Consider the following 22504-nt stretch of genomic DNA (forward strand, 5'->3'; position numbering starts at 1 on the left):
ACAGGACTAGTCTTTAGCAATTATATGTCATTTCTCTGCATTTAAGTGTACTATGACTTTTGAGAGTTAATTGAGCTTTGGTCCGAGTTAATGGATGTAACGTTATACATCGTCAACGTCAATAACTGATGTTGAAAAAAATGGTAACCATGAGTTTGAATGATTACCTATGATGATTACATTTATGTTTGCTTCAACATTTTCTACATGAGGAAAATATAGTTGTGAAGTTATTTTGGCTATGATAATAGTCAAGTTAAAATATGAAATCATAACAGCCCCAACGTGAGTAGAGGACAGGTACATTTAGGCCCACATCATAAGATACATGTATGTAAACAATATTCACCACCACCCCCAAAAAGACTCAAACAACTTCATACAGTTATATGCCATGGTAGTGACCTTATTCAATAATCTGGGGAATAACACACTTACAATGACAATTCCCTTTGACTTATGGTTTGTGAGGAAATGTAGGCATGAATTTCATACTCAATCACTTAAACTCTGAACAAAAATGCATTTATGTTACACGTTTACAGCATGCACATATGTCCAGAGACCAACACCAGTTACAGTAACGCGAGTTACATGATATGCCCGCCTTCTCCTGGATTCCTCTTTACATGTATGGGCACATTGAAATCCACTATAGATATTCAAGTGCAATGTCGTTTTCATATGTATTATCATTTCATATCAACAAGCACAAATGACATGAAACAGCCTAGTCCGAGAGCATTTTATTAACAGCCGATGTTAGTTCCAGCAAACTCTGGTAGCTATGGGAGGTCAGTGTGGGCTACAGCTGTTCTGGAAAAACCCTGCTTCTCTTACGTTAGATGGCAAACTATAAAAATGCAAGGATCAGGTGTTGCTGGCCTGACTAAGTTAACGATGTTGGATTGTTAGCTTACATTACTTCCTTGTAAGCTAACTAGCGTAGCGGCTAGCTAACTGGGCGGGGGTATGTTGACAATGTGAAGTGAGTGAAATAAAACAAACCAGAATATATAAATTGACGTGTAAGATGGCTTTTATATAATGTCATCGGATGTATGCTGGCTAACGTTATTACTTCAGCATGTCGGCAAGACATGCAACTTTGCATTAAGTCAAGCTAACTAGCTAGCCTGAGCAGAAACAGATACAAGCTAATGTTAGCTAAGTTAGCACAACTACAAAATCTGATTTGCAAGCTTGCATGCTAACGTTAAAGCCGAAGCATTGCAAATGAGTCTAAGCTAGCGTGGTGGTTAGCTTGCTAGTAAGGCCTACAGGCCGCTAAAATGTAACACAAGAATGGTAAACTGTTTGAATAAATAACAATTAACTATGATTTTGAGTCGGCTTCTTGCTGGCACACAACACATGTACCGTGTAAGATTGGGTTATATTACCGTGTGAATGATGAATTCTCGTGTTGTTTGTAGAGATTCCGATAACGGCGTCGTTCCTCGCGAGAGATGGGCGCTCGCTCCGTTTGTTCCTCACATGGGCAGTTCCTTAGTTCCTCGCTCATTCACAGCGGAGCCAGAGAGCTGCGAGCCGCCGGAGCTCATATGACATTTAACTAACGTTACTTATACGTGTCTGTGTACCAGGAGGAAATGTGGCATTGATATGGTTTATGCTGTTAAGATATTTTATTGTTTAAAAATATGCTTTCGACAGAAATCGTGTCGATTTTAATTTCTGGACGTGCTCGCCATCTAAAGTTACACTGCACTATGCAATATGATGAATTGGAAATGGGGGACCCTGATGTAAACAAGACGAAAGTCTTTCTCTGGTCTGCATCCCCTTAACAATTGTATGTTTTGAGCTGTACTGTACTGTACCCAATATACAAGCTGTTAATAAACTTTTCAATCAATCAATCAATCGCACAAAAAGAGAAACACGCGTAGCCTATCCTACTTTATCAAACGGTGGTAGTTTTATTTTTGAGAACTTTTTAGAGACGTGCACATCATTATAACTATTGTACTGTAAATTATATCATCTTTCAACAGCAGCGACATGTGGCTAGGAAATGAAACACCAGTGGTGGAATAATAATAATACATTACATTTTTTAAGCGCTTTTCCTGATGCTCAAAGCGCTTACAAGCAAGTAAAACAACTGACAAAAGTACTAAAGTAGAAAGTATAGGTGGAATACGGGTTAGTTGATTAGGAGTTGAAGGCAAGAGGGAAAATAATGTAATACTATAGCCTGCTGCCACTCAGTTACTGTATAATGTTGTATAGGCTACTACACTATTTGCATTTGATGTTAACGCTTCTTATAGGCCTACTCCACTACATCTCAGAGGAAAACATTGTAATTGTACATCGTTTTACAACTTCAGAAATAGAGCCATCCACAACATCAATTACCTATATGCTATATTGATTTTATGTATTATTATTTATAGTATTATTATTATTTATTAAGTTAATTGAAAGTGCAGTAAGACTATCCCTACCACCGACAAATGATGCTTACATTATTATTGCAAAACTTACACCACTGACTTATTCACCACAGAGTTAGCTATAATACACATCAATTCCGTAATTATTAATGTAACTCAGTATAACTAATATTGGCAAATCATTTCCATTAGCCTATGTTTTTTAAGACAAATGCTTTTTCAAAATACATAATTTCCTCTCATAAGATAAGATAGTAGCCTACTTTATTGATTTAAAGGAGCAGGTAGCTGGCCAGCACCTTAGGGAGAAGCGGTTTGTCTTCCTGACTCAGACTCTCCCAGAAAAGATCCGACAACACAAGGAGAAGATGGAGCGCAACGAGCTGTAGAACAGTCTCCGTCACCTCCCAATTTGGGAAATGTTTGTGTTGCAGCAGCATAAAAAGACATGGCATTGTGCAATACAAATTAAAAGACAAGACTGACAAGACTCATCTGGGATTTGAAACTATACATTCCTGAGTTGAACCCTCATCATGTACCAGTATGTTTCATGTGAACAACCAGGAGCCACTGCATATGTGATTAAAATGTATATTGTTATAATATGGGAATCAAATTGATTACCTGTTTTATCCTGTTTATTATGCATATGGCCTCGCTAAATCTACTTCTGGGAAAAGATGTACGTTGTGATTATGTTATTGTAAGACTTTTTTGGTTTCTCAACCCAATACATAAATATATTAAAAGAAAAAACATATTATAACTACATGCCTAAATATTGTGGTTCATGTGCTACTGCAGAGCATTTGGAGCACTGAGAACTATAGTCTTGAGTCAATGTGAAAGTTACAGGAGTTCTCTTTCAGTATAGACGTATTGGATTTGGATAATCATGTTGCAAGAACTGTTTTATGTTTCTACTTCTAGTGGTTGAATAGACAGTAAATGGTTACGATATGCAGGGAGTTTAGGACAGGTGACAAATCATGTAATAAGTATGCTAAGTCAACTGTGTAAACTAATCATATTTTCATCAAACTTGTGGTGTGGTTATCTTGACAGGTCATTCTATGGACACTCTTATGTGATAGCGCCATCTATGACTTGTTGTGGGGGATATTGTAACAACATTTCTGTAGGCCATGCTTTCAAGGTTAAAATGAAAGTTTTAGATATAGTAAGTGCTTATTAGCCTATCTCAAATATGGACAGACTAGCGTAATATCATGTTTTAGCTTAACAGAAGAATGTGAAATATCGAGAAAATGTCGGTCTTTTTTTTAATGTAAATGACCGGGCGCTACAGTGGAATTTTCTACTGCAACACTCCCCACACGGAAGATTTTTTTTTTTATATTGAAGTTAAAAGCATCAATCTGGTGCACTTTGAGAGCAAAATTAAGAGATCTATGGATACATCTCTCATCAACACCCATATGAAACAGAACTGTAAACAGATTTTCTTTTTGGATACTTTACAAATCACTCCCCTTTTAAACTCTATTCTTGTTTTACTGTCATACTGTATAGTATAGGTCTGTTTTTCATGTATTACTCTTATGGCGCATTTCCACTACAGGGCCTCGCGCGGTATGGCTAGGGCTTGTTAGGACTGGCTCACTTTATGCTGCGTTTCCATTACAGTTTAGTAGCTGGGGCAGTAACTATAGTAACGCAGTGTAGGCGGAGCCGTGACGTCATCTTCAATGAGAACCACAGAAAAACAACATCAGCCGTTAGCTGTTAGCACTCAAGCTCACAGCTCCTCATATCTGTTCAGAAACTAGACAAAAGTTAAACAAGTACAAACCACAGACTGTCTGTGTCATGGCGAATACAGTCGCTGGTTTATTTATGTCTGTATAGGCCGTTGTTGTGAGTGTGGACGGTCGGAGCATATACTGCGTTAGCTTAGCCGATCTCCATTTAGAAAACACGCATTTTAAAAGGTTTTTTGCCTGCCGTCTGTCTGCAGACTTGTCAAAGCATTAATTCAAGGTTTTTACTAACCGGTATCAGTATGTTGTTACTTCGGCATCATTTTGAAACGTGTATTACAATTAAATCACGGTCAAATATGTTCATCTTGTTGTAGTTGTGTAGCCCCCTTGTCAGCGATTCTCTCTCTAGTTTAGCATACTCAGCCCGACTCAGCCTGGTTGTTGGCCCGGAAAGAACCTAGATTTTATGGGTCCAGAAAAACTGTGAAATAGTACCCGCTAGCCGGAACTACGCCAAGTGGAAACGCAACCAAAAACGGGCTGGGCACGGCACGCTTATTGCGAGCTCCGCGCTGTAGTGGAAATGCGCCATTATATTACTATCTGACATCACATACATCGTAGCCTTAAAGTTCACCGTAGCCTTGAAGTTCACCGTTTATTTATAATTTAAAAAATTTAATAAATAAAACGTGTTTATTAAACGTGTTACTGCGGTCAACTCAGCCGACTCTCGAATTTGCTTGATCAAATGAGCAGCTCTTCATTTTTGAGTGCACGATTAATAGCGTCTTTACGGTAATCACCGAGAAGCGGTACGAAAATATAAGAATGCATATTTGTGTGCTATATTTTTCGATAAAAATATGTTTTACCATAAATTCTTAATAAAATTGGTACTGTTGGACTCAGTACTACCACAAATACAATTAAGTAGGCTACTTTTACTGTGTACTTTTTGAGTAATACTCGTTAAAAATCCTGACCCCAATTTGGGGTGAAGTGTCTTGCCCAGGGACACAACAGGCTTGTTTGAGACAAGCGAGACCTGCGCAGTTGCGATCAACGTCTTGCTAGTGCGTTGCATGATGGTTAGTCATTTTGTCCGACTTGCTCTGGAGCAGGGGTCCCCAAACTTTTTCCTGTGAGGGCCACATAACTTTTCCCTTCTCTGATGGGGGCCGGGTCAGTTTGTAACAGAAAAAGTGTGACGATCGCATGGGTGTCTAAACGTAAACATTTATTGTTTTCTAGAAAGCCACACATAACCAAATATTAATAACCCTTTCCGGGATCTTCACAGAAAAAAAGTCAGGAAATAAATAATAACACTATTAATGAAATAAATTACACTATTTATGAAATAAATAATAACCAAATAACCCTCTTTGGGTTCTTCACCGAAAAAAAGTCCATTGAAAATTACTGTAACTTTCTGTTGTGCCGTGCACAATCTTAACAGGTAAAAGTTTAGCTTAGTTGTCAGAGCAGAATCTCTCAAAAATAAACATGGATTTATGTAAAAAAAACAATTTTTTCGGGGTTCGGGTGTTTTGTTTGATTTTAAACAAACAAAGTCTTGGCTTTCAGAATATGAAACTTTTATTTACAATTTATTTATTTCTCACTCGCAATCTGCTCTTCCGCAGCGCCGCCCCCCCCCTCACTCCGCTGAAATTATGAATGTAAGAGTATAGTAATCATAGATAACACTGCAGGGTCCGTTACAGTTTGTTTTCATCTGATTTCAATTAAACAAAGTCTTGGCTTTCAGAATATTAAAATTGTTTCGGCAAATTCAGATGATAAATACAACTTTGAAGCTTCGGCATAATTACAAGCGGAGAACGGCAGGCATAACAACCGGTGTTTCTCGTGAGTGTTTTCCCCGGGAAACAAACACAATACACACAAACGCAAAAGTACACAAGCACACACACTCACACACACTCGCGAGCTTCCTCTCCAAACGAAAATATCTTCCCTCGGTAGTATTTTGATCATTTGCTCCGCTAATAATCAATCAGATCGATGGATTCCAGAGAAGAGACAACTTTGAAGGCCTTTTTCTCAAAATGATGACTCTGTGACAGTCATTATATAATGTGACATATTTCGCTTAATATTTGAAGTACAAAAACAATCCTGATATCATTAGAAAGCTAGGAATATCCTCTTTCCAACAGTGTATACAACTCAAAAGGTGTCTTCGGGTCAATGCGACTGATTTCGATAGAGCAGGTCACAACATTTTGACAGGGGCTAGTCTAAGATTCGCATGGCCAGACTGAAAAAATAAATAAATCATAATGCGTCTCTGGTTGCGTACATGATGAATTGGAAATGGGGGACCCTGATGTAAACAAGACGAAAGTCTTTCTCTGGTCTGCATCCCCTTAACAATTGTATGTTTTGAGCTGTACTGTACTGTACCCAATATACAAGCTGTTAATAAACTTTTCAATCAATCAATCAATTCAATTAATCAATCAATCAATCAATCAATCAATCAATCAATCAATCAATAGTATTGTTCAGGGGGCCGGGCCAAATGTGGAGGCGGGCCGTACCCGGCCCGCGGGCCTTAGTTTGGGGACCACTGCTCTGGAGGCTCGCCTACATGAGACGTTGAAATCTCGCGGGACAAAGACGCCCGCAGCCTTGAGAGCGAGGCGCGGCGAGGCGGCGCAGTTCCTCTCCACGGGCTGCGGAAACGAAATGCTTGATGGGAAACGACCATGGATGTATGACAACTGTCACTACCCGATCTGCAGCTCTGCCCGATCTGCAGTGCGCATGTGCGAGATGGTCCGCCATATTGGACAACGCCGGACGGCATCCCAAGTAGGACAACATTGACACAGTGGCTTTTGGCAAAGCTCAAAAGGAAAACTCGAGAGAGATGAGTTATTGTTATTACAACGTGACTTCACTATTATTAAACAACTCTTTTTATTGGGTTATTTTATTTGGGGTTAAGTACATTGTCAGAATAAGTGAGACATGGATTTAACTTCTGTTAGACAGCTATATGCCATACATTTTTGCACACATTCACAGTAAATATTTATTCAGTATGATAGCTGTCTAACATAAGTTAAAGTAATTTCTCACTTATTCTGACAATGTCCTTAACCCCAAATAAAAGAATCCAATAAAAAGAGTTGTTAAATAATAGTGAAGTCACGTTGTAATAACAATAACTCATCTCTCTCGAGTTTTATTTTTGAGCTTTGCCAAAAGCCACTGTGTCAATGTTGTCCTACTTGGATTGCCGTCCGGAGTTGTCCAATATGGCGGACCATCTCGCACATGCGCACTGCAGATCGGGCAGAGCTGCAGATCGGGTAGTGACAGAAACGACCGACTCGCAGGTATCTCGAGCTGAGCGCTCATTGGTGGTTTTTACCACGTGCTGGTGATGAAACTCTCCAATTGGCTCGGCAAAAGTTTGTTGTTTTGTGTCCGTTTTACGTCGCCACATCCATTCCCATTTTTCATCATTGTTCCACAATGTTTATCATCATGAAATTAATATCTATATATTTTATACTATACTTGCACTGCTTACCGTTTTCATACTTTATATATCTTAGCATATTCATACACACTGTTCATACTGCTCACAGGCTGATATCTAGTGTATTCATACCCCTCACTGTTTATTCATCATTCAATTCATTCTATATTTTATTCTGTAGATTGTGTACATTACTTTTCACTTCACTGCTGGTTGCACCTGGTTAGAAGCTAAACTGCATTTCGTTGTCTCAGTACCTGTAATATGTGCAATAACAATAAAGTTGAATCTAATCTTGAGCAGGAACAAATGTATTTACTTAGTACATATCTGACATTAACGATTAAACACATGTGTGCATTCTTTATAAATGCAAACCGAGTCAAGCCGACTCCAGAGGTGGCGGTATGCACCTTAAAGTTGTTTGCAATCCGCCAAAAAACCGAGAGAAGAAGAAGAAGACGAAGCCGACTCCGAGCTGTCCGACTTCAGGTGAGCTTTTTGAGACCTCCCCCGGCTGCGATCGGCTATTCTCGTCTACTTTCGAGGCGAGCCGCAACGCGTCTCAAACAAGCCTAACGACATGCTGACTACAGTGGGGTTTGAAGCTGTGACCCCCTGATCCCAACATCAATGCTCTATCAACTGCGCCACACGCCTCCCTCTAATTCAGTGTTTCTCAAACTTTTTCATACCAAGGACCACTTAACCAATAAAAAAACACTCGAGGACCACCTAACTCCACAAATATCCAAAAACATATCGTTTTTTAAAAATCGCCTGAAAATGGTACCAACAAGTGGCAACATGTGTAATGAAGGTGTTTATCTGGGCTATATCATGCAATCGAAAGTTAAACTTAAGCTTGCTCCATTGCGGAGATATTTCCGCGAGAGTGCGAAAAACTTAAATTACTTAATTAATTTCAAATGTGAAATGTTACCAATATACTCACGGACCACTAGGGGGCGCTCACGGACCACCAGTGGTCCGCGGACCACACTTTGAGAAGCACTGCAATTAATAGGCTTGTTTGAGACACATTGCGGCTCGCCTCGAAAGTAGACGAGAGTAGCCGATCGCAGCCGGGGGAGGTGTCAAAAAGCTCGTCTTAAGTCGGACAGCTCGGAGTCGGAGTCGGCTTGACTGGCTGGGTTTGCAATCGCGGGAATTGCGTTGGCGTTTTTCGTTGCAGATGAAGTGGATGCAATAGAAATCCCACAATTATTATATCACTACAAATGAATGACTCAAGTGTCAGTTCATTTTGAAACAAATCAGTACAAGGGGGGTTGAATACATGTAAAAGACAGAACCACTTATTACTTTTCAAAACTACTTCCGTCAGTGGTCTTGACAAGTTTGCATTTATAAAGAATGCACAAATGTGTATATTCGTTAATGTCAGATATGTACTAAGTAAATGCATTTGTTCCTGCTCAAGATTAGATTCAACTTTATTGTTATTGCACATATTACAGGTACTAAGACAACGAAATGCAGTTTAGCTTCTAACCAGGTGCAACAAGCAGTAAAGTGAAAAGTAATGTACACAACCTACAGAATAAAAATGAATTGAATGATGAATAAACAGTGAGGGGTATGAATACACTAGATATCAGCCTGTGAGCAGCATGAACAGTGTGTATGAATATGCTAAGATATATAAAGTATGAAAACGGTAAGCAGTATAGTATAAAATATATAGATATTAATTTCATGATGATAAACATTGTGGAACAATGATGAAAAATGGGAATGGATGTGGCGACGTAAAACTGACACAAAACAACAACAAACTTTTGCCAGCCAATTGGAGAGTTTCATCAGCAGCACGTGGTAAAAACCACCAATGAGCGCTCAGCTCGAGATACCAGCGAGACGTTTCCCATCAAGCATTTCGCTTCTGCAGCCCGTGGAGAGCAACTGCGCCAACTCGCCTCGCCTCGCTCTCAAGGCTGCGGGCGTCTTTGTCCCGCGAAATTTCAAAGTCTCATGTGGGCGGGCCTCCAGAGCAAGTCGGACAAAATGACTAACCATCATGCAACGCACTAGCAAGACGTTGATCGCAACTGCGCAGGTCTTGCTTGTCTCAAACAAGCCTAATGTATTCATGCTTTCAACTAACTTCTTAATACAATTGGTACTGTTGGAATCAGTACTACTTGGACTACTACAAGTACAATCAAGTACTTTTACTGTGTACTTTTTGAGTAATACTCTGTCAAACTCCCCTCCGGAGTACAATAATTCATGTATTTGCTATATTTGATGAGGGATAAAATTATTTCTAGCCATACGTTCTTAATACAATTGGTACTGTTGGACTCAGTACTTGTTAGACTACTACCACAAATACAATTAAGTACTTTTACTAGAGTAAGAGAGTAATACTCGTTTAAAATCCAATCCTGAGTACACTAATGAATGTATTCTGCTATCTTTGATGAGAGATAACATTGTTTTTTGCAATAAGTACTACATGAAATTGATACTGTTGGACTCAGTATTACTTGGACTACTACCACAAGTACAATCAAGTACTTTTACTGTGTACTTTTTGAGTAATCCTTTGTCAAACTCCACCCCTGAGTACAATAATGCATGTTTTCTGCTATCTTTGATGAGAGATAAAAACATTTTTTTTACAATAAGTTCTACATGAAATGGATACTGTTGGACTCAGTACTACTTGGACAGGAGGGGAGTTTGACAAAGGATTACTCAAAAAGTTCACAGTAAAAGTACTTGATTGTACTTGTGGTAGTAGTCCAAGTAGTAGTCTTGTCCTGTGATTACCCTTCTTTGTATTTAGTCTTGTCTTCCCCTGTGCTCCATGTCGGTTCATTGTTTGTTTTTCCTGTCTTCCTCCATGTCAGTCACGGTCAGTTTTTCAGGTATGTTTCTTCCTTGTGCTACCGTTGTGTTCATGTCATGTTTTTTGTCATCGGCTTTTGAATAAAGCTCCCTTTTTGTTTATAGACCTTTTTTACTTGTTTTGTAGTCTGCATTTGGGTCCTACCTTTTTCCGCAATCTTTCCCGAATCCTGACAATTTCACTAAGAACTTATTGCAAACAATCATGTTATATCTCATCAAAGATAGCAGAATACATTAATTAGTGTCGGGACAGGATTTTAAACGAGTATTACTCAAAAAGTACACAGTAAAAGTACTTGTGGTAGTAGTCCAAGTAGTATTGAGTCCAACAGTAGGCTACCAATTGTATTAAGAACTTATTGCAAAAAATCCTTTGATCTCTCATCAAACATTGCAGAAAACATGCATTATTGTACTCTGGAGGGGAGTTTGACAGGGGATTACTCAAAAAGTACACAGTAAAAGTACTTGATTGCACTTGTGGTAGTAGTCCAAGTAGTACTGAGTCCAACAGTATCAATTTGATGTAGAACTTATTGCAAAAAATCATTTTATCTCATCAAATATAGCAGAAGTGGCATGATTTTGTTCTCAGGAGCGGATTTTGAGAGGGTATAACCCAGAAAAAAACTCAGTAAAAGTACTTCATTTTATTGTTGGTAGCAGTCAAACTAGGACTGAGTCAAACAGTGTCCGTTTTTTTAAGAACTTATGGTAAAGTTGTATCGCAAATAAAGCAGAAAAAACATGCATTATTTTACTCTAGTTCTACCGTCAGTGCCGCTTCTCGGCGATTACCGTAAAGATGCTATTAATCGCGCACTCAAAAAGGAAGAGCTGCTCATTTGACGAAGCAAATGCGAGAGATAGCTGAGTTGACCGCAGTCTTGTACTGCACGTAATAGGTTAAGAAGTGCAGGATTCCACTGGTCAAAGTTGAGACAGCTTCTTTCGAGGTTTCATTTCCAGTCCTTCCTGTTTGCAGAGCCAAGCAGTGTGAGCCGCAGACACCACCACCATGACGTTCCGTGGAAAACAAACGTTCTTCTTTCTGACGTCTGTGTTATTCCTCTATGTTGCTGCAGATCCACATGGTAAGTGTAGTGAAGTAGATTACTCATTTCTTTGCACGATAAAGTCCGTGGCAACACTTGTATGCAAATCTGGCTACAAGGCATATAGGCCTGGAATAGCACAGGCCTAATGGAGACGTTGATTTTCTTTAAATATCTTTTTAAAAAGGTCTATGACTGGAAGCTACCTGTTTGCATTTTCTTACGCCTCAATCGAGTTGACCTTTCAGCCACTGACGATCGTGCCTACCAGTGGCGAGCCGTCAGGGCCCTCTAGGCCCTCTGTGAGGGCCTAAGATATTCTACAAAATAATATTTAAAAACATTAAAAAAAAAATGTGTTTAATATTTTTTTTAGTTATATTTTTCATTAGTTTTACCAAAATAACTTGATATAATTGTATTTAAAATAACATTTCCAAAGAAATAAATCCTTCGAATCTGCCTATTCAGTTTCTGTTGGAATGTGAAGGGTTAAATGAAAGAAGGGTATTTAGGTATAAAGGTCACGGCTCGCCACTGGTGCCTACTTGTCCAAAGGTGAAACATCTCTGCCAAAGAGCAAATTAGGATAAGAGTTCATGCTGTAGTTAATGTTTCTTTTTTTTGCTGTATTCATGTAATGCAATATAAGATGATATTCAACTAATTGTTGCCAAAGTGAGTTATATTTTTGATTTAGTTATACAAACAGCATGGCAAAGAAGATTAAAGACTGTAGACCAGGGGTGTCAAACTCAATTTAATCGCGGGCCACATCAGCATTATGGCTGCACTCAAAGGGCCGGTTGTAATTTATATATAAATAGAAATCTCTCAAAAATGTAGGAGCGGGGCTAGTCCTGGTGGGCTACCCAGGCTGAGTGACAAGGTGGCATCCAGGAAACTGAAATTTGCAGGTCACTGCCATCGACACCAGGAACTTCCAGCTGGCAAGTTAGTACTCTGGGAGCCAACACACGGGCACCGACCAAGAGGGCGCCCCACGCCAACATACGTGGAGGTGCTGAGGAAGGATGTGCAAATGCAAATGAGTGCTCACTGAGTAAAAAAAAATAAAAGAACACACAAATTATACTTTGGGGGGAGCCATTATACTTTGGGGGCCCCCCAAAGTATTAACATGCTGTGGGAATCACTGTACTCAACACTGTAGACAATCCCCACAGGCAATTTGGGGTGAAGTGTCTTGCCCAGGGACACAACAACATGCTGACTGCAGTGGAGTTTGAACCTGTGACCCCCTGATCCGAACACCAATGCACAACTCACTACACCACTCGCCTGTAACAGTATAATAAACATATTATATTCTTTGCAAGCTCTTGTGGGCCAACAGAAAATGAAGTCACAGGCCGGATTTGTTCCCCGGGCCTTGAGTTTGACACCCCTGCTGTAGACTGTATATAAATGGACGTAGTGTCCGTGACGTCACCCATAGGGCTCGACATGGCTGAAATCAATTGGAAAGTTGTTGTATTATCTAAAACTTTACCATTTATTTGTTCCAACATAATCTAGAACCAGCCAATGAACACATGTTGCCTACATGATGGAAATATATGTGCTACTTAGCTATAACACATGCTATTTTTCCAGGTAAGTTACATTGCAATACATTGAGATTCTGAGTCAGTCCTAATATCCTCACAGCACCTGAAGTCCAGACAAAGCTGGGAAGCCTGAGAGGTCAGACTCTGAGTGTCAAGGGGCAGGAGAATGGGGTCCATGCCTACCTGGGTATCCCATTTGCAAAGCCACCTGTGGGCCCTGCTCTGAGACTGGCTGCCCCCCAGCCTGTGGAGGGATGGGAAGGAGTGAGAGACGCCACCAAGCAGCCACCCATGTAAGGCCTCCACATGCTACAGGTGTTGCATACCTTCCTTTAAAATGATATTCAATACTCACTGAAAATCTTGTTTCTTTTTCAGGTGTGTTCAATATAAAAAGTTAACCTTAGATCTGTTGGAAAAACTTGGTGGCATGGTCGTGGATTTGCCAGACATTTCAGAGGACTGCCTTTACCTCAACATTTACACTCCTGCCGACAGAACCCCCGATACCAAGCTCCCTGTAAGTTGCTCCATGTCGTGAATGATACTCAGTTACTTTGTTCAGGTTTGGATAAGGATTCCTTTTGAATAATCCATACTGAGTGACAATGTAGGGTTTTTAAAACCATACCCCAAAGGGATTGATGTCACAATCTGTGTTATTATCTAGTCATATTAAAGTCTGTTAATGTGGTTTATCGAGAATCTCTAAGAATGTGCCTTCATTGCTTGTTGAAAAGTCTAAGGGCTTACATTACCTTACCAGGTCATGGTCTGGATTCATGGTGGAGGGTTTGCTATGGGGTCAGCTTCCACGTATGATGGCTCCGCCCTGGCTGCTTACCAGGATATGGTCGTAGTTCTGATCCAGTACCGTTTGGGACTTCTGGGCTTTCTCAGGTTAAAACCACTCAAATCACTAAGAAGAGTTAGAATTACCATACAAAAATAATATCTCACTACTTTGGATTTGATGTGAAAAAGTAGTCACTTTTACTAGGCGGTGAACAATATAATTGTATGCCTTTCCAGCACTGGAGATGAGCACATGTCTGGGAACTTTGGCATGCTGGACCAGGTAGAAGCTCTGAGGTGGATCCAGCAGCACATTCACAACTTTGGAGGAAACCCAGATGTAGTTACAATATTTGGGGAGTCTGCTGGCGGAGTGAGCGTATCTCTACTGGTAAGTATCAATCTGCAGTTGAATACAACAAAAACATCACAATCTCTTCAAAGTTACTTCTGTCATCAGAACCTTACATGTTCTTTGTTCCTTGACTCAACAGCTCCTCTCACCGTTGTCTGATGGCCTCTTCCATCATGCCATTGCTGAGAGTGGCACTGCTGGAATGGATCTTCTTGTTGCAAATGATCCTCTACCATTAGCACAGGTTAATTATAAGTGTGTGTAAACATTCTTCAGCGCACAACACATTTCTTTTTTCAAAGTCGTTAAGATATATCCCACATATATCTCCTCAGATGGTGGCAAATATGTCTGGCTGTAGCCTCGAAAGCACACAGAAGATCGCTGATTGCATGAGAATCGTCGACGTAAAAACTATTGAGGCTTTGGGAGAGGTGAGATATTGAATGCAAATAATTTAGTAGGATTTATTTTGTAGGATTTATTTTTAATAGGAATATTCTGCTAGATTTCCATGATCTTTTAAGTATTTATCTCAACTTTTACTTTTACAATTTTTTTTCTTAAGGATCAAACCTTGAGAATCTCTGTAAATGTTGATGGACACTTCCTGAGAAAAACTGTGGACGAGCTGTTCCGTACACATGAATTTCTTACCGTACCATTCATGACCGGCATTAATAATGATGAAGGGGGCTGGATGCTTGCTGGTGTAAGTGCAATTGCTAAATTAGCACTGATGTTTATGTGACTGAAGAGCTTAACAATTGCCCATGAAAACATGCTAATGTGGTGTCTCTGTGCTTATCTAAAATGTGAATTGTCTTCCCTAAGTCTTTTGCCCCTCCAAACTGGACAGAGGGGATAGATAAGGAGCATTTGATGAACTCTCTGTACCTCTTCTTCCCTAATGTAAGGCAGACTGTTCTGGACATTACAATGTTACAATATACATCATGTTGAAACTTCTTTGACAGATGTTTTGTTCATTTTTTCCAGCCCGAAGATGCAATTCTTAGAGAGTTAGTGTTAGAGGAATATATTGGAACGGGTGAAGATCGTGTGAAGAATAGAGACGGGTTCACCGAGCTGTTAGGGGATATGATTTTTAACATTCCTGCCATTAAGACCGCTATTGCCCACAGAGGTATTTATCATGCAAATATTTTGAGGAACCATTGTTAAATATTTCTTGCCATACACTTTTAAAACTAAATATCTCATGTCCAATCCTTTTATTCATAGATGCAGGTGCTGATGTATACCTGTATGAGTACCAGTACCCTCCACAAATCCTGAAGTCAAGAAGGCCAAGTTTTGTTGGGAGTGACCATGGAGATGAGATCTTTACAGTTCTCGGATTGTGCTTTACAACTACCCATGTCACATTACCCGGTAAGTTAAATATATAAATCACAATTTGAATAGACCACCAGAGATCTCCAAAGTGTTTTAACAGATTATCCCAATTTTAGAGCCATGCACTGAGGAGGAGGAACAGCTTAGCAGAAAAATGATGAGCTACTGGAGCAACTTTGCTCGCACAGGGTAGGAATTTACCTTTGTTACAAGATACTATACACATGGAGATAAGACTGTTTTTATAACTGACTGTGTGTGTTTGTTAAGGTCTCCTAATGGGGATGGGCTGACCCACTGGCCAAAGTACGGCACAGGAGAAGAATACTTGTCAATTGATTTAAAGGAGCAGGTAGCTGGCCAGCGCCTTAGGGAGAAGCGGTTTGTCTTCCTGACTCAGACTCTCCCAGAAAAGATCCGACAACACAAAGAGAAGATGGAGCGCAACAAGCCTTAGAACAGTCTCCGTCACCTCCCAATTTGGGAAATGTTTGTGTTGCAGTGGCATAAAAAGACATGTCATTGTGCAATACAAATTAAAAGACAAGACTCATCTGGGATTTGAAACTATACATTCCTGAGTTGAACCCTCATCATGTACCAGTATGTTTCATGTGAACAACCAGGAGCCACTACATATGTGATTAAAATGTATATTGTTATAATATGGGAATCAAATTGATTACCTGTTTTATCCTGTTTATTATGCATATGGCCTCGCTAAACCTACTTCTGGGAAAAGATGTACGTTGTGATTATGTTATTGTAAGAATTTTGTGGCTTCTCAACTCAGTACATAAATATATTAAAAGAAAAAACATATTATAACTACATGCCTAAATATTGTGGTTCATGTGCTACTGCAGAGCATTTGGAGCACTGAGAACTATAGTCTTGAGTCAATGTGAAAGTTACAGGAGTTCTCTTTTAGTATAGACGTATTGGATTTGGATAATCATGTTGCAAGAACTGTTTTATTGTTCTACTTCTAGTGGTTGAAAAGACAGTTCATTATTACGATATGCAGGGAGTTCATGACAGGTGACATATTATGCAATAAGTATGTTAAGTCAACTGTGTAAACTAATCATATTTTTTTCAAACTTTTTTATTTGTATTTTACAAAATGTATTGGAATGTTGCAAGCATTACACTCTTTTCATACATTCAATTAGTGCAAAAAGATTGTTAGGAGAAACAACGTTGACATCATCTATAAAACTGTTCAAAGTGCTCACAGTGTAATTTTCATAAAAGGGGTAAAAAAAGAAAAAATACAACAACAAACAAGACAGAAATATAATACAAGGAGATGAGTACGGTTCGGATCAGTGGGGAATTCTTTCAGAATATTAAATAAACATTGAGCTTTGGATCCTTTTTGTATTTTTAAGGATTTCAGGTACCATTGAAACTCATTTAAGAAAACAATCAGTTTGCTGGATGACTTCAGGATTCGATTCTTGTGAATACAATTTTTGGCAAGACATAAAATAACATTACAGCAGAGTTCATCGCCTTTCTTTTGCAAGGTCATACCAAATATCACATTATCTCTCGTGATAGAGATAATGTGATATGTGACAGGTGCAATAGTGATTCTATGGACTCAGTTATGTGAGAGCGCCATCTGTGGCTTGTGTGAGATATTGCACTGTAGTGTAAACAACATTTCTGTACTTATACTCATGCAAGGTTAAAATGACAGTTTTAGACAGTAAGTGTTTATAAGCCTAGCTCAAATATGAACAGACTAGCGTAGTATCATGTTATAGTTTAACAGAAAGAAGGATGTGAAATATACGAGAAAATGCTTGGAGTTACTATGGCCTGCTTAACCGTCCGGAAAGTCTTGTCGATGTCTTTTTGTTGATGTAAATGACCAGTTGCTTTGATATAAAAGCGATAGAGTCACGCCTTGTGTTGCACGTAATAGGTTAATAAGTGCAGGATTCAACTCGTCAAAGTTGAGACAGCTTCTTTGGAGGTTTCATTAACAGTTTGCAAGTCCTTCCTGTTTGCAGAACCAAGCAGGGTGTAACCAGCAGAGACCATGTTCCGTGCAAAACAAACTTTCTTCTTTCTGACGTCTGTTTTATTCCTCTATGTTGCTGCAGATCCACATGGTAAGTGAAGTAGATTAGGCCTACTTATTTCTTTGCACGATAAAGTCCGTGGCAACACTTTTATGCAGATCTGGCTGCAAGCTAGTCTAGATGGCACGTAGGCCTAATGGAGAAGTTGATTTTCTTTTAATGTCTTTTAAAAGGTCTATGACTGGAAGCTACCGGTTTGCATTTTCTTACGCCTCAATCGAGTTGACCTTTCAGCCACTGACGATCGTGCCTATGTCCAAAGGTGAAACATCTCTGCCAAAGAGCAAATTAGGATAAGAGTTCATGCTGTAGTTAATGTTTCTTTTTTTTGCTGTCTTCATGTAATGCAAAATAAGATGATATTCAACTAATTGTTGCCAAAGTGAGTTATATTTTTGATTTAGTTATACAAACAGCATGGCAAAGAAGATTAAAGACTGTAGACCAGGGGTGTCAAACTCAATTTAATCGCGGGCCACATCAGCATTATGGCTGCACTCAAAGGGCCGGTTGTAACTTATATATAATATATGTATAAAATAATGTATTATATTACATTATTGCCTCTGCATTAGATTATTATTGGATAGGGTATAATAACTTCATAATTAACTACGTCTGAAAGCAGAAGTCTGGGGCAAATAATTGCAAGTCTCTTCAGTGAGAATGTCACAAAATGATTTCAAAAGAAAAGCTGGAAAAAAAAGTCAAAAACAGAAGTGACATTTAAAAAAAAAAAGGAAGTGACATTTAAAAAAAAAGTCAAATTCTGAGAAAAGGGCACATTCTAAGAAAAAGGCATATTTAGAAGAAAAAAAGTCAAATTCTGAGAAAAAAGTCTAATTTGAGATGCATTGTGGGACATGTAGTTCATGGGCAACGTGCTTCATTAAATCATCATGTAACCGTATAATAAACATATTATATTCTTTGCAAGCTCTTGTGGGGCCACAGAAAATGAAGTCACAGGCCAGATTTGTTCCCCGGGCCTTGAGTTTGACAACCCTGCTGCAACAAAAACTATTTCCCAAATTGGGATCAATAAAGTACCATCTTATCTTATCTTAGACTGTATATAAATGGACGTAGTGTCCGTGACGTCACCCTTAGGGCTCGACATGGCTGAAATCAATTGGAAAGTTGTTGTATTATCTAAAACGTTACCATTTATTTGTTCCAACATAATCTAGAACCAGCCAATGAACATGTTGCCTACATGATGGAAATATATGTGCTACTTAGCTATAACACATGCTATTCTTCCAGGTAAGTTACACTGATACATTGCATTACATTGAGATTCTGAGTCAGTCCTAATATCCTCACAGCACCTGAAGTCCAGACAAAGCTGGGAAGCCTGAGAGGTCAGACTCTGAGTGTCAAGGGGCAGGAGAATGGGGTCCATGCCTACCTGGGTATCCCATTTGCAAAGCCACCTGTGGGCCCTGCTCTGAGACTGGCTGCCCCCCAGCCTGTGGAGGGATGGAAAGAAGTGAGAGATGCCACCAAGCAGCCACCCATGTAAGGCCTCCACATGCTACAGGTGTTGCATACCTTCCTTTAAAATGATATTCAATACTCACTGAAAATCTTGTTTCTTTTTCAGGTGTGTTCAATATAAAAAGTTAACCTTAGATCTGTTGGAAAAACTTGGTGGCATGGTCGTGGATTTGCCAGACATTTCAGAGGACTGCCTTTACCTCAACATTTACACTCCTGCCGACAGAACCCCCGATACCAAGCTTCCTGTAAGTTGCTCCATGTCGTGAATGATACTCAGTTACTTTGTTCAGGTTTGGATAAGGATTCCTTTTGAATAATCCATACTGAGTGACAATGTAGGGTTTTTAAAACCATACCCCAAAGGGATTGATGTCACAATCTGTGTTATTATCTAGTCATATTAAAGTCTTTGTTAATGTGGTTTATCGAGAATCTCGATAAGAATGTGCCTTCATTGCTTGTTGAAAAGTCTAAGGGCTTACATTACCTTACCAGGTCATGGTCTGGATTCATGGTGGAGGGTTTGCTATGGGGTCAGCTTCCACGTATGATGGCTCCGCCCTGGCTGCTTACCAGGATATGGTCGTAGTTCTGATCCAGTACCGTTTGGGACTTCTGGGCTTTCTCAGGTTAAAACCACTCAAATCACTAAGAAGAGTTAGAATTACCATACTAAAATAATATCTCACTACTTTGGATTTGATGTGAAAAAGTAGTCACTTTTACTAGGCGGTGAACAATATAATTGTATGCCTTTCCAGCACTGGAGATGAGCACATGTCTGGGAACTTTGGCATGCTGGACCAGGTAGAAGCTCTGAGGTGGATCCAGCAGCACATTCACAACTTTGGAGGAAACCCAGATGTAGTTACAATATTTGGGGAGTCTGCTGGCGGAGTGAGCGTATCTCTACTGGTAAGTATCAATCTGCAGTTGAATACAACAAAAACATCACAATCTCTTCAAAGTTACTTCTGTCATCAGAACCTTACATGTTCTTTGTTCCTTGACTCAACAGCTCCTCTCACCGTTGTCTGATGGCCTCTTCCATCATGCCATTGCTGAGAGTGGCACTGCTGGAATGGATCTTCTTGTTGCAAATGATCCTCTACCATTAGCACAGGTTAATTATAAGTGTGTGTAAACATTCTTCAGCGCACAACACATTTCTTTTTTCAAAGTCGTTAAGATATATCCCACATATATCTCCTCAGATGGTGGCAAATATGTCTGGCTGTAGCCTCGAAAGCACACAGAAGATCGCTGATTGCATGAGAATCGTCGACGTAAAAACTATTGAGGCTTTGGGAGAGGTGAGATATTGAATGCAAATAATTTAGTAGGATTTATTTTGTAGGATTTATTTTTAATAGGAATATTCTGCTAGATTTCCATGATCTTTTAAGTATTTATCTCAACTTTTACTTTTACAATTTTTTTTTCTTAAGGATCAAACCTTGAGAATCTCTCTAAATGTTGATGGACACTTCCTGAGAAAAACTGTGGACGAGCTGTTCCGTACACATGAACTTCTTACCGTACCATTCATGACCGGCATTAATAATGATGAAGGGGGCTGGATGCTTGCTGGTGTAAGTGCAATTGCTAAATTAGCACTGATGTTTATGTGACTGAAGAGCTTAACAATTGCCCATGAAAACATGCTAATGTGGTGTCTCTGTGCTTATCTAAAATGTGAATTGTCTTCCCTAAGTCTTTTGCTCCTCCAAACTGGACAGAGGGGATAGATAAGGAGCATTTGATGAACTCTCTGTACCTCTTCTTCCCTAATGTAAGGCAGACTGTTCTGGACATTACAATGTTACAATATACATCATGTTGAAACTTCTTTGACAGATGTTTTGTTCATTTTTTCCAGCCCGAAGATGCAATTCTTAGAGAGTTAGTGTTAGAGGAATATATTGGAACGGGTGAAGATCGTGTGAAGAATAGAGACGGGTTCACCGAGCTGTTAGGGGATATGATTTTGAACATTCCTGCCATTAAGACCGCTATTGCCCACAGAGGTATTTATCATGCAAATATTTTGAGGAACCATTGTTAAATATTTCTTGCCATACACTTTTAAAAACTAAATATCTCATGTCCAATCCTTTTATTCATAGATGCAGGTGCTGATGTATACCTGTATGAGTACCAGTACCCTCCACAAATCCTGAAGTCAAGAAGGCCAAGTTTTGTTGGGAGTGACCACGGAGATGAGATCTTTACAGTTCTTGGATTGTGCTTTACAACTACCCATGTCACATTACCCGGTAAGTTAAATATATAAATCACAATTTGAATAGACCACCAGAGATCTCCAAAGTGTTTTAACAGATTATCCCAATTTTAGAGCCATGCACTGAGGAGGACGAACAGCTTAGCAGAAAAATGATGAGCTACTGGAGCAACTTTGCTCGCACAGGGTAGGAATTTACCTTTGTTACAAGATACTAAACACATGGAGATAAGATTGTTTTTATAACTGTGATTGTGTGTGTTTGTTAAGGTCTCCTAATGGGGATGGGCTGGCCCACTGGCCAAAGTACGGCACAGGAGAAGAATACTTGTCAATTGATTTAAAGGAGCAGGTAGCTGGCCAGCGCCTTAGGGAGAAGCGGTTTGTCTTCCTGACTCAGACTCTCCCAGAAAAGATCCGACAACACAAAGAGAAGATGGAGCGCAACGAGTTGTAGAACAGTCTCCGCCACCTTTCTCCTCTCCATCATTTTCTGATTCCAGTGTTAAAAAGTCAGTCAAAAGGCATTGCATAATATTCATTGATACAATCAACATTTTTGCGGTGATCTGTGGCTTATAAAAAGCACTCTGCATTTTAATAAACTTGGGAAGGAGATCCTCAAATTACACAATTTAACTGAAATGTTTAATGTTGGGTAATAACCTTTTATTTTAGATAGTTTCAGGCAATACTTCTTTAAAATGTAGAAGCTTGAAAAGAAATGCCTCCTTAATTAGTGGGATACTTCTAGTCTGTGAAATGCACTTAATAATCTGGATTCCCATATCAAATAAAACTCTTCTGAAGCTGCAGTGTGAAACATTGTACTGAATCATGTGTCCGTTTCCCTCACTCATTACTATTTCAAGCCGTTTTTATTCTCAATTCGCACCAAGAAACACGAACACGGTGTGATATGTCCAACACTGAGGTATGAAAGGTGAACATGAGACCAAAGAAGAAATACAGTCTACA

At 39.4% G+C, this 22504-nt stretch overlaps 3 protein-coding genes across 3 annotated transcripts in view; 2 read left to right on the forward strand and 1 right to left on the reverse strand.

The window, feature by feature from the left end:
• The window catches only part of banp (BTG3 associated nuclear protein), a 45874-nt gene extending 44331 nt beyond the window's left edge, over positions 1–1543 (reverse strand). The window contains exon 1 of the mRNA XM_034215695.1: positions 1404–1543. The gene's annotated coding sequence lies outside the window, so the exon portion shown is untranslated. The remainder of the gene's footprint in view (positions 1–1403) is intronic.
• Positions 1544–11356: 9813 nt separating this feature from the next.
• LOC117545724 (fatty acyl-CoA hydrolase precursor, medium chain-like) lies at positions 11357–16516 on the forward strand. The gene is made up of 13 exons (XM_034215653.1): positions 11357–11644; positions 13277–13469; positions 13555–13696; positions 13943–14076; positions 14209–14362; positions 14466–14570; positions 14662–14760; positions 14895–15038; positions 15161–15238; positions 15326–15473; positions 15572–15721; positions 15802–15874; positions 15956–16516. Exons 1-13 carry the CDS (start codon positions 11569–11571, stop codon positions 16140–16142), a joined length of 1683 nt encoding a protein of 560 aa, XP_034071544.1. The 5' UTR covers positions 11357–11568; the 3' UTR covers positions 16143–16516.
• Positions 16517–17617: 1101 nt separating this feature from the next.
• Positions 17618–22361, forward strand: LOC117545725 (fatty acyl-CoA hydrolase precursor, medium chain-like). The gene is made up of 13 exons (XM_034215655.1): positions 17618–17811; positions 19110–19302; positions 19388–19529; positions 19780–19913; positions 20046–20199; positions 20303–20407; positions 20499–20597; positions 20733–20876; positions 20999–21076; positions 21164–21311; positions 21411–21560; positions 21641–21713; positions 21797–22361. Exons 1-13 carry the CDS (start codon positions 17739–17741, stop codon positions 21981–21983), a joined length of 1680 nt encoding a protein of 559 aa, XP_034071546.1. The 5' UTR covers positions 17618–17738; the 3' UTR covers positions 21984–22361.
• The last annotated feature ends 143 nt before the right edge of the window (positions 22362–22504 follow it).

The sequence above is a fragment of the Gymnodraco acuticeps genome, unplaced genomic scaffold (assembly GCF_902827175.1).
Source record: "Gymnodraco acuticeps unplaced genomic scaffold, fGymAcu1.1, whole genome shotgun sequence".
Classification (NCBI taxonomy): Eukaryota; Metazoa; Chordata; class Actinopteri; order Perciformes; family Bathydraconidae; genus Gymnodraco; species Gymnodraco acuticeps.

Bases quoted from the DNA above. Each gene is read 5' to 3' on its own strand.
- LOC117545724 (XM_034215653.1), top strand. From the start codon at position 11,569: ATGACGTTCCGTGGAAAACAAACGTTCTTCTTTCTGACGTCTGTGTTA. The intron at 14,571-14,661 runs GTTAATTATAAG...ATATCTCCTCAG, and splicing joins ATCCTCTACCATTAGCACAG to ATGGTGGCAAATATGTCTGG. The intron at 15,039-15,160 runs GTAAGTGCAATT...GTCTTCCCTAAG, and splicing joins GGGGCTGGATGCTTGCTGGT to TCTTTTGCCCCTCCAAACTG.
- LOC117545725 (XM_034215655.1), top strand. From the start codon at position 17,739: ATGTTCCGTGCAAAACAAACTTTCTTCTTTCTGACGTCTGTTTTATTC. The intron at 17,812-19,109 runs GTAAGTGAAGTA...ATATCCTCACAG, and splicing joins TGTTGCTGCAGATCCACATG to CACCTGAAGTCCAGACAAAG. The intron at 19,303-19,387 runs GTAAGGCCTCCA...TTTCTTTTTCAG, and splicing joins GCCACCAAGCAGCCACCCAT to GTGTGTTCAATATAAAAAGT.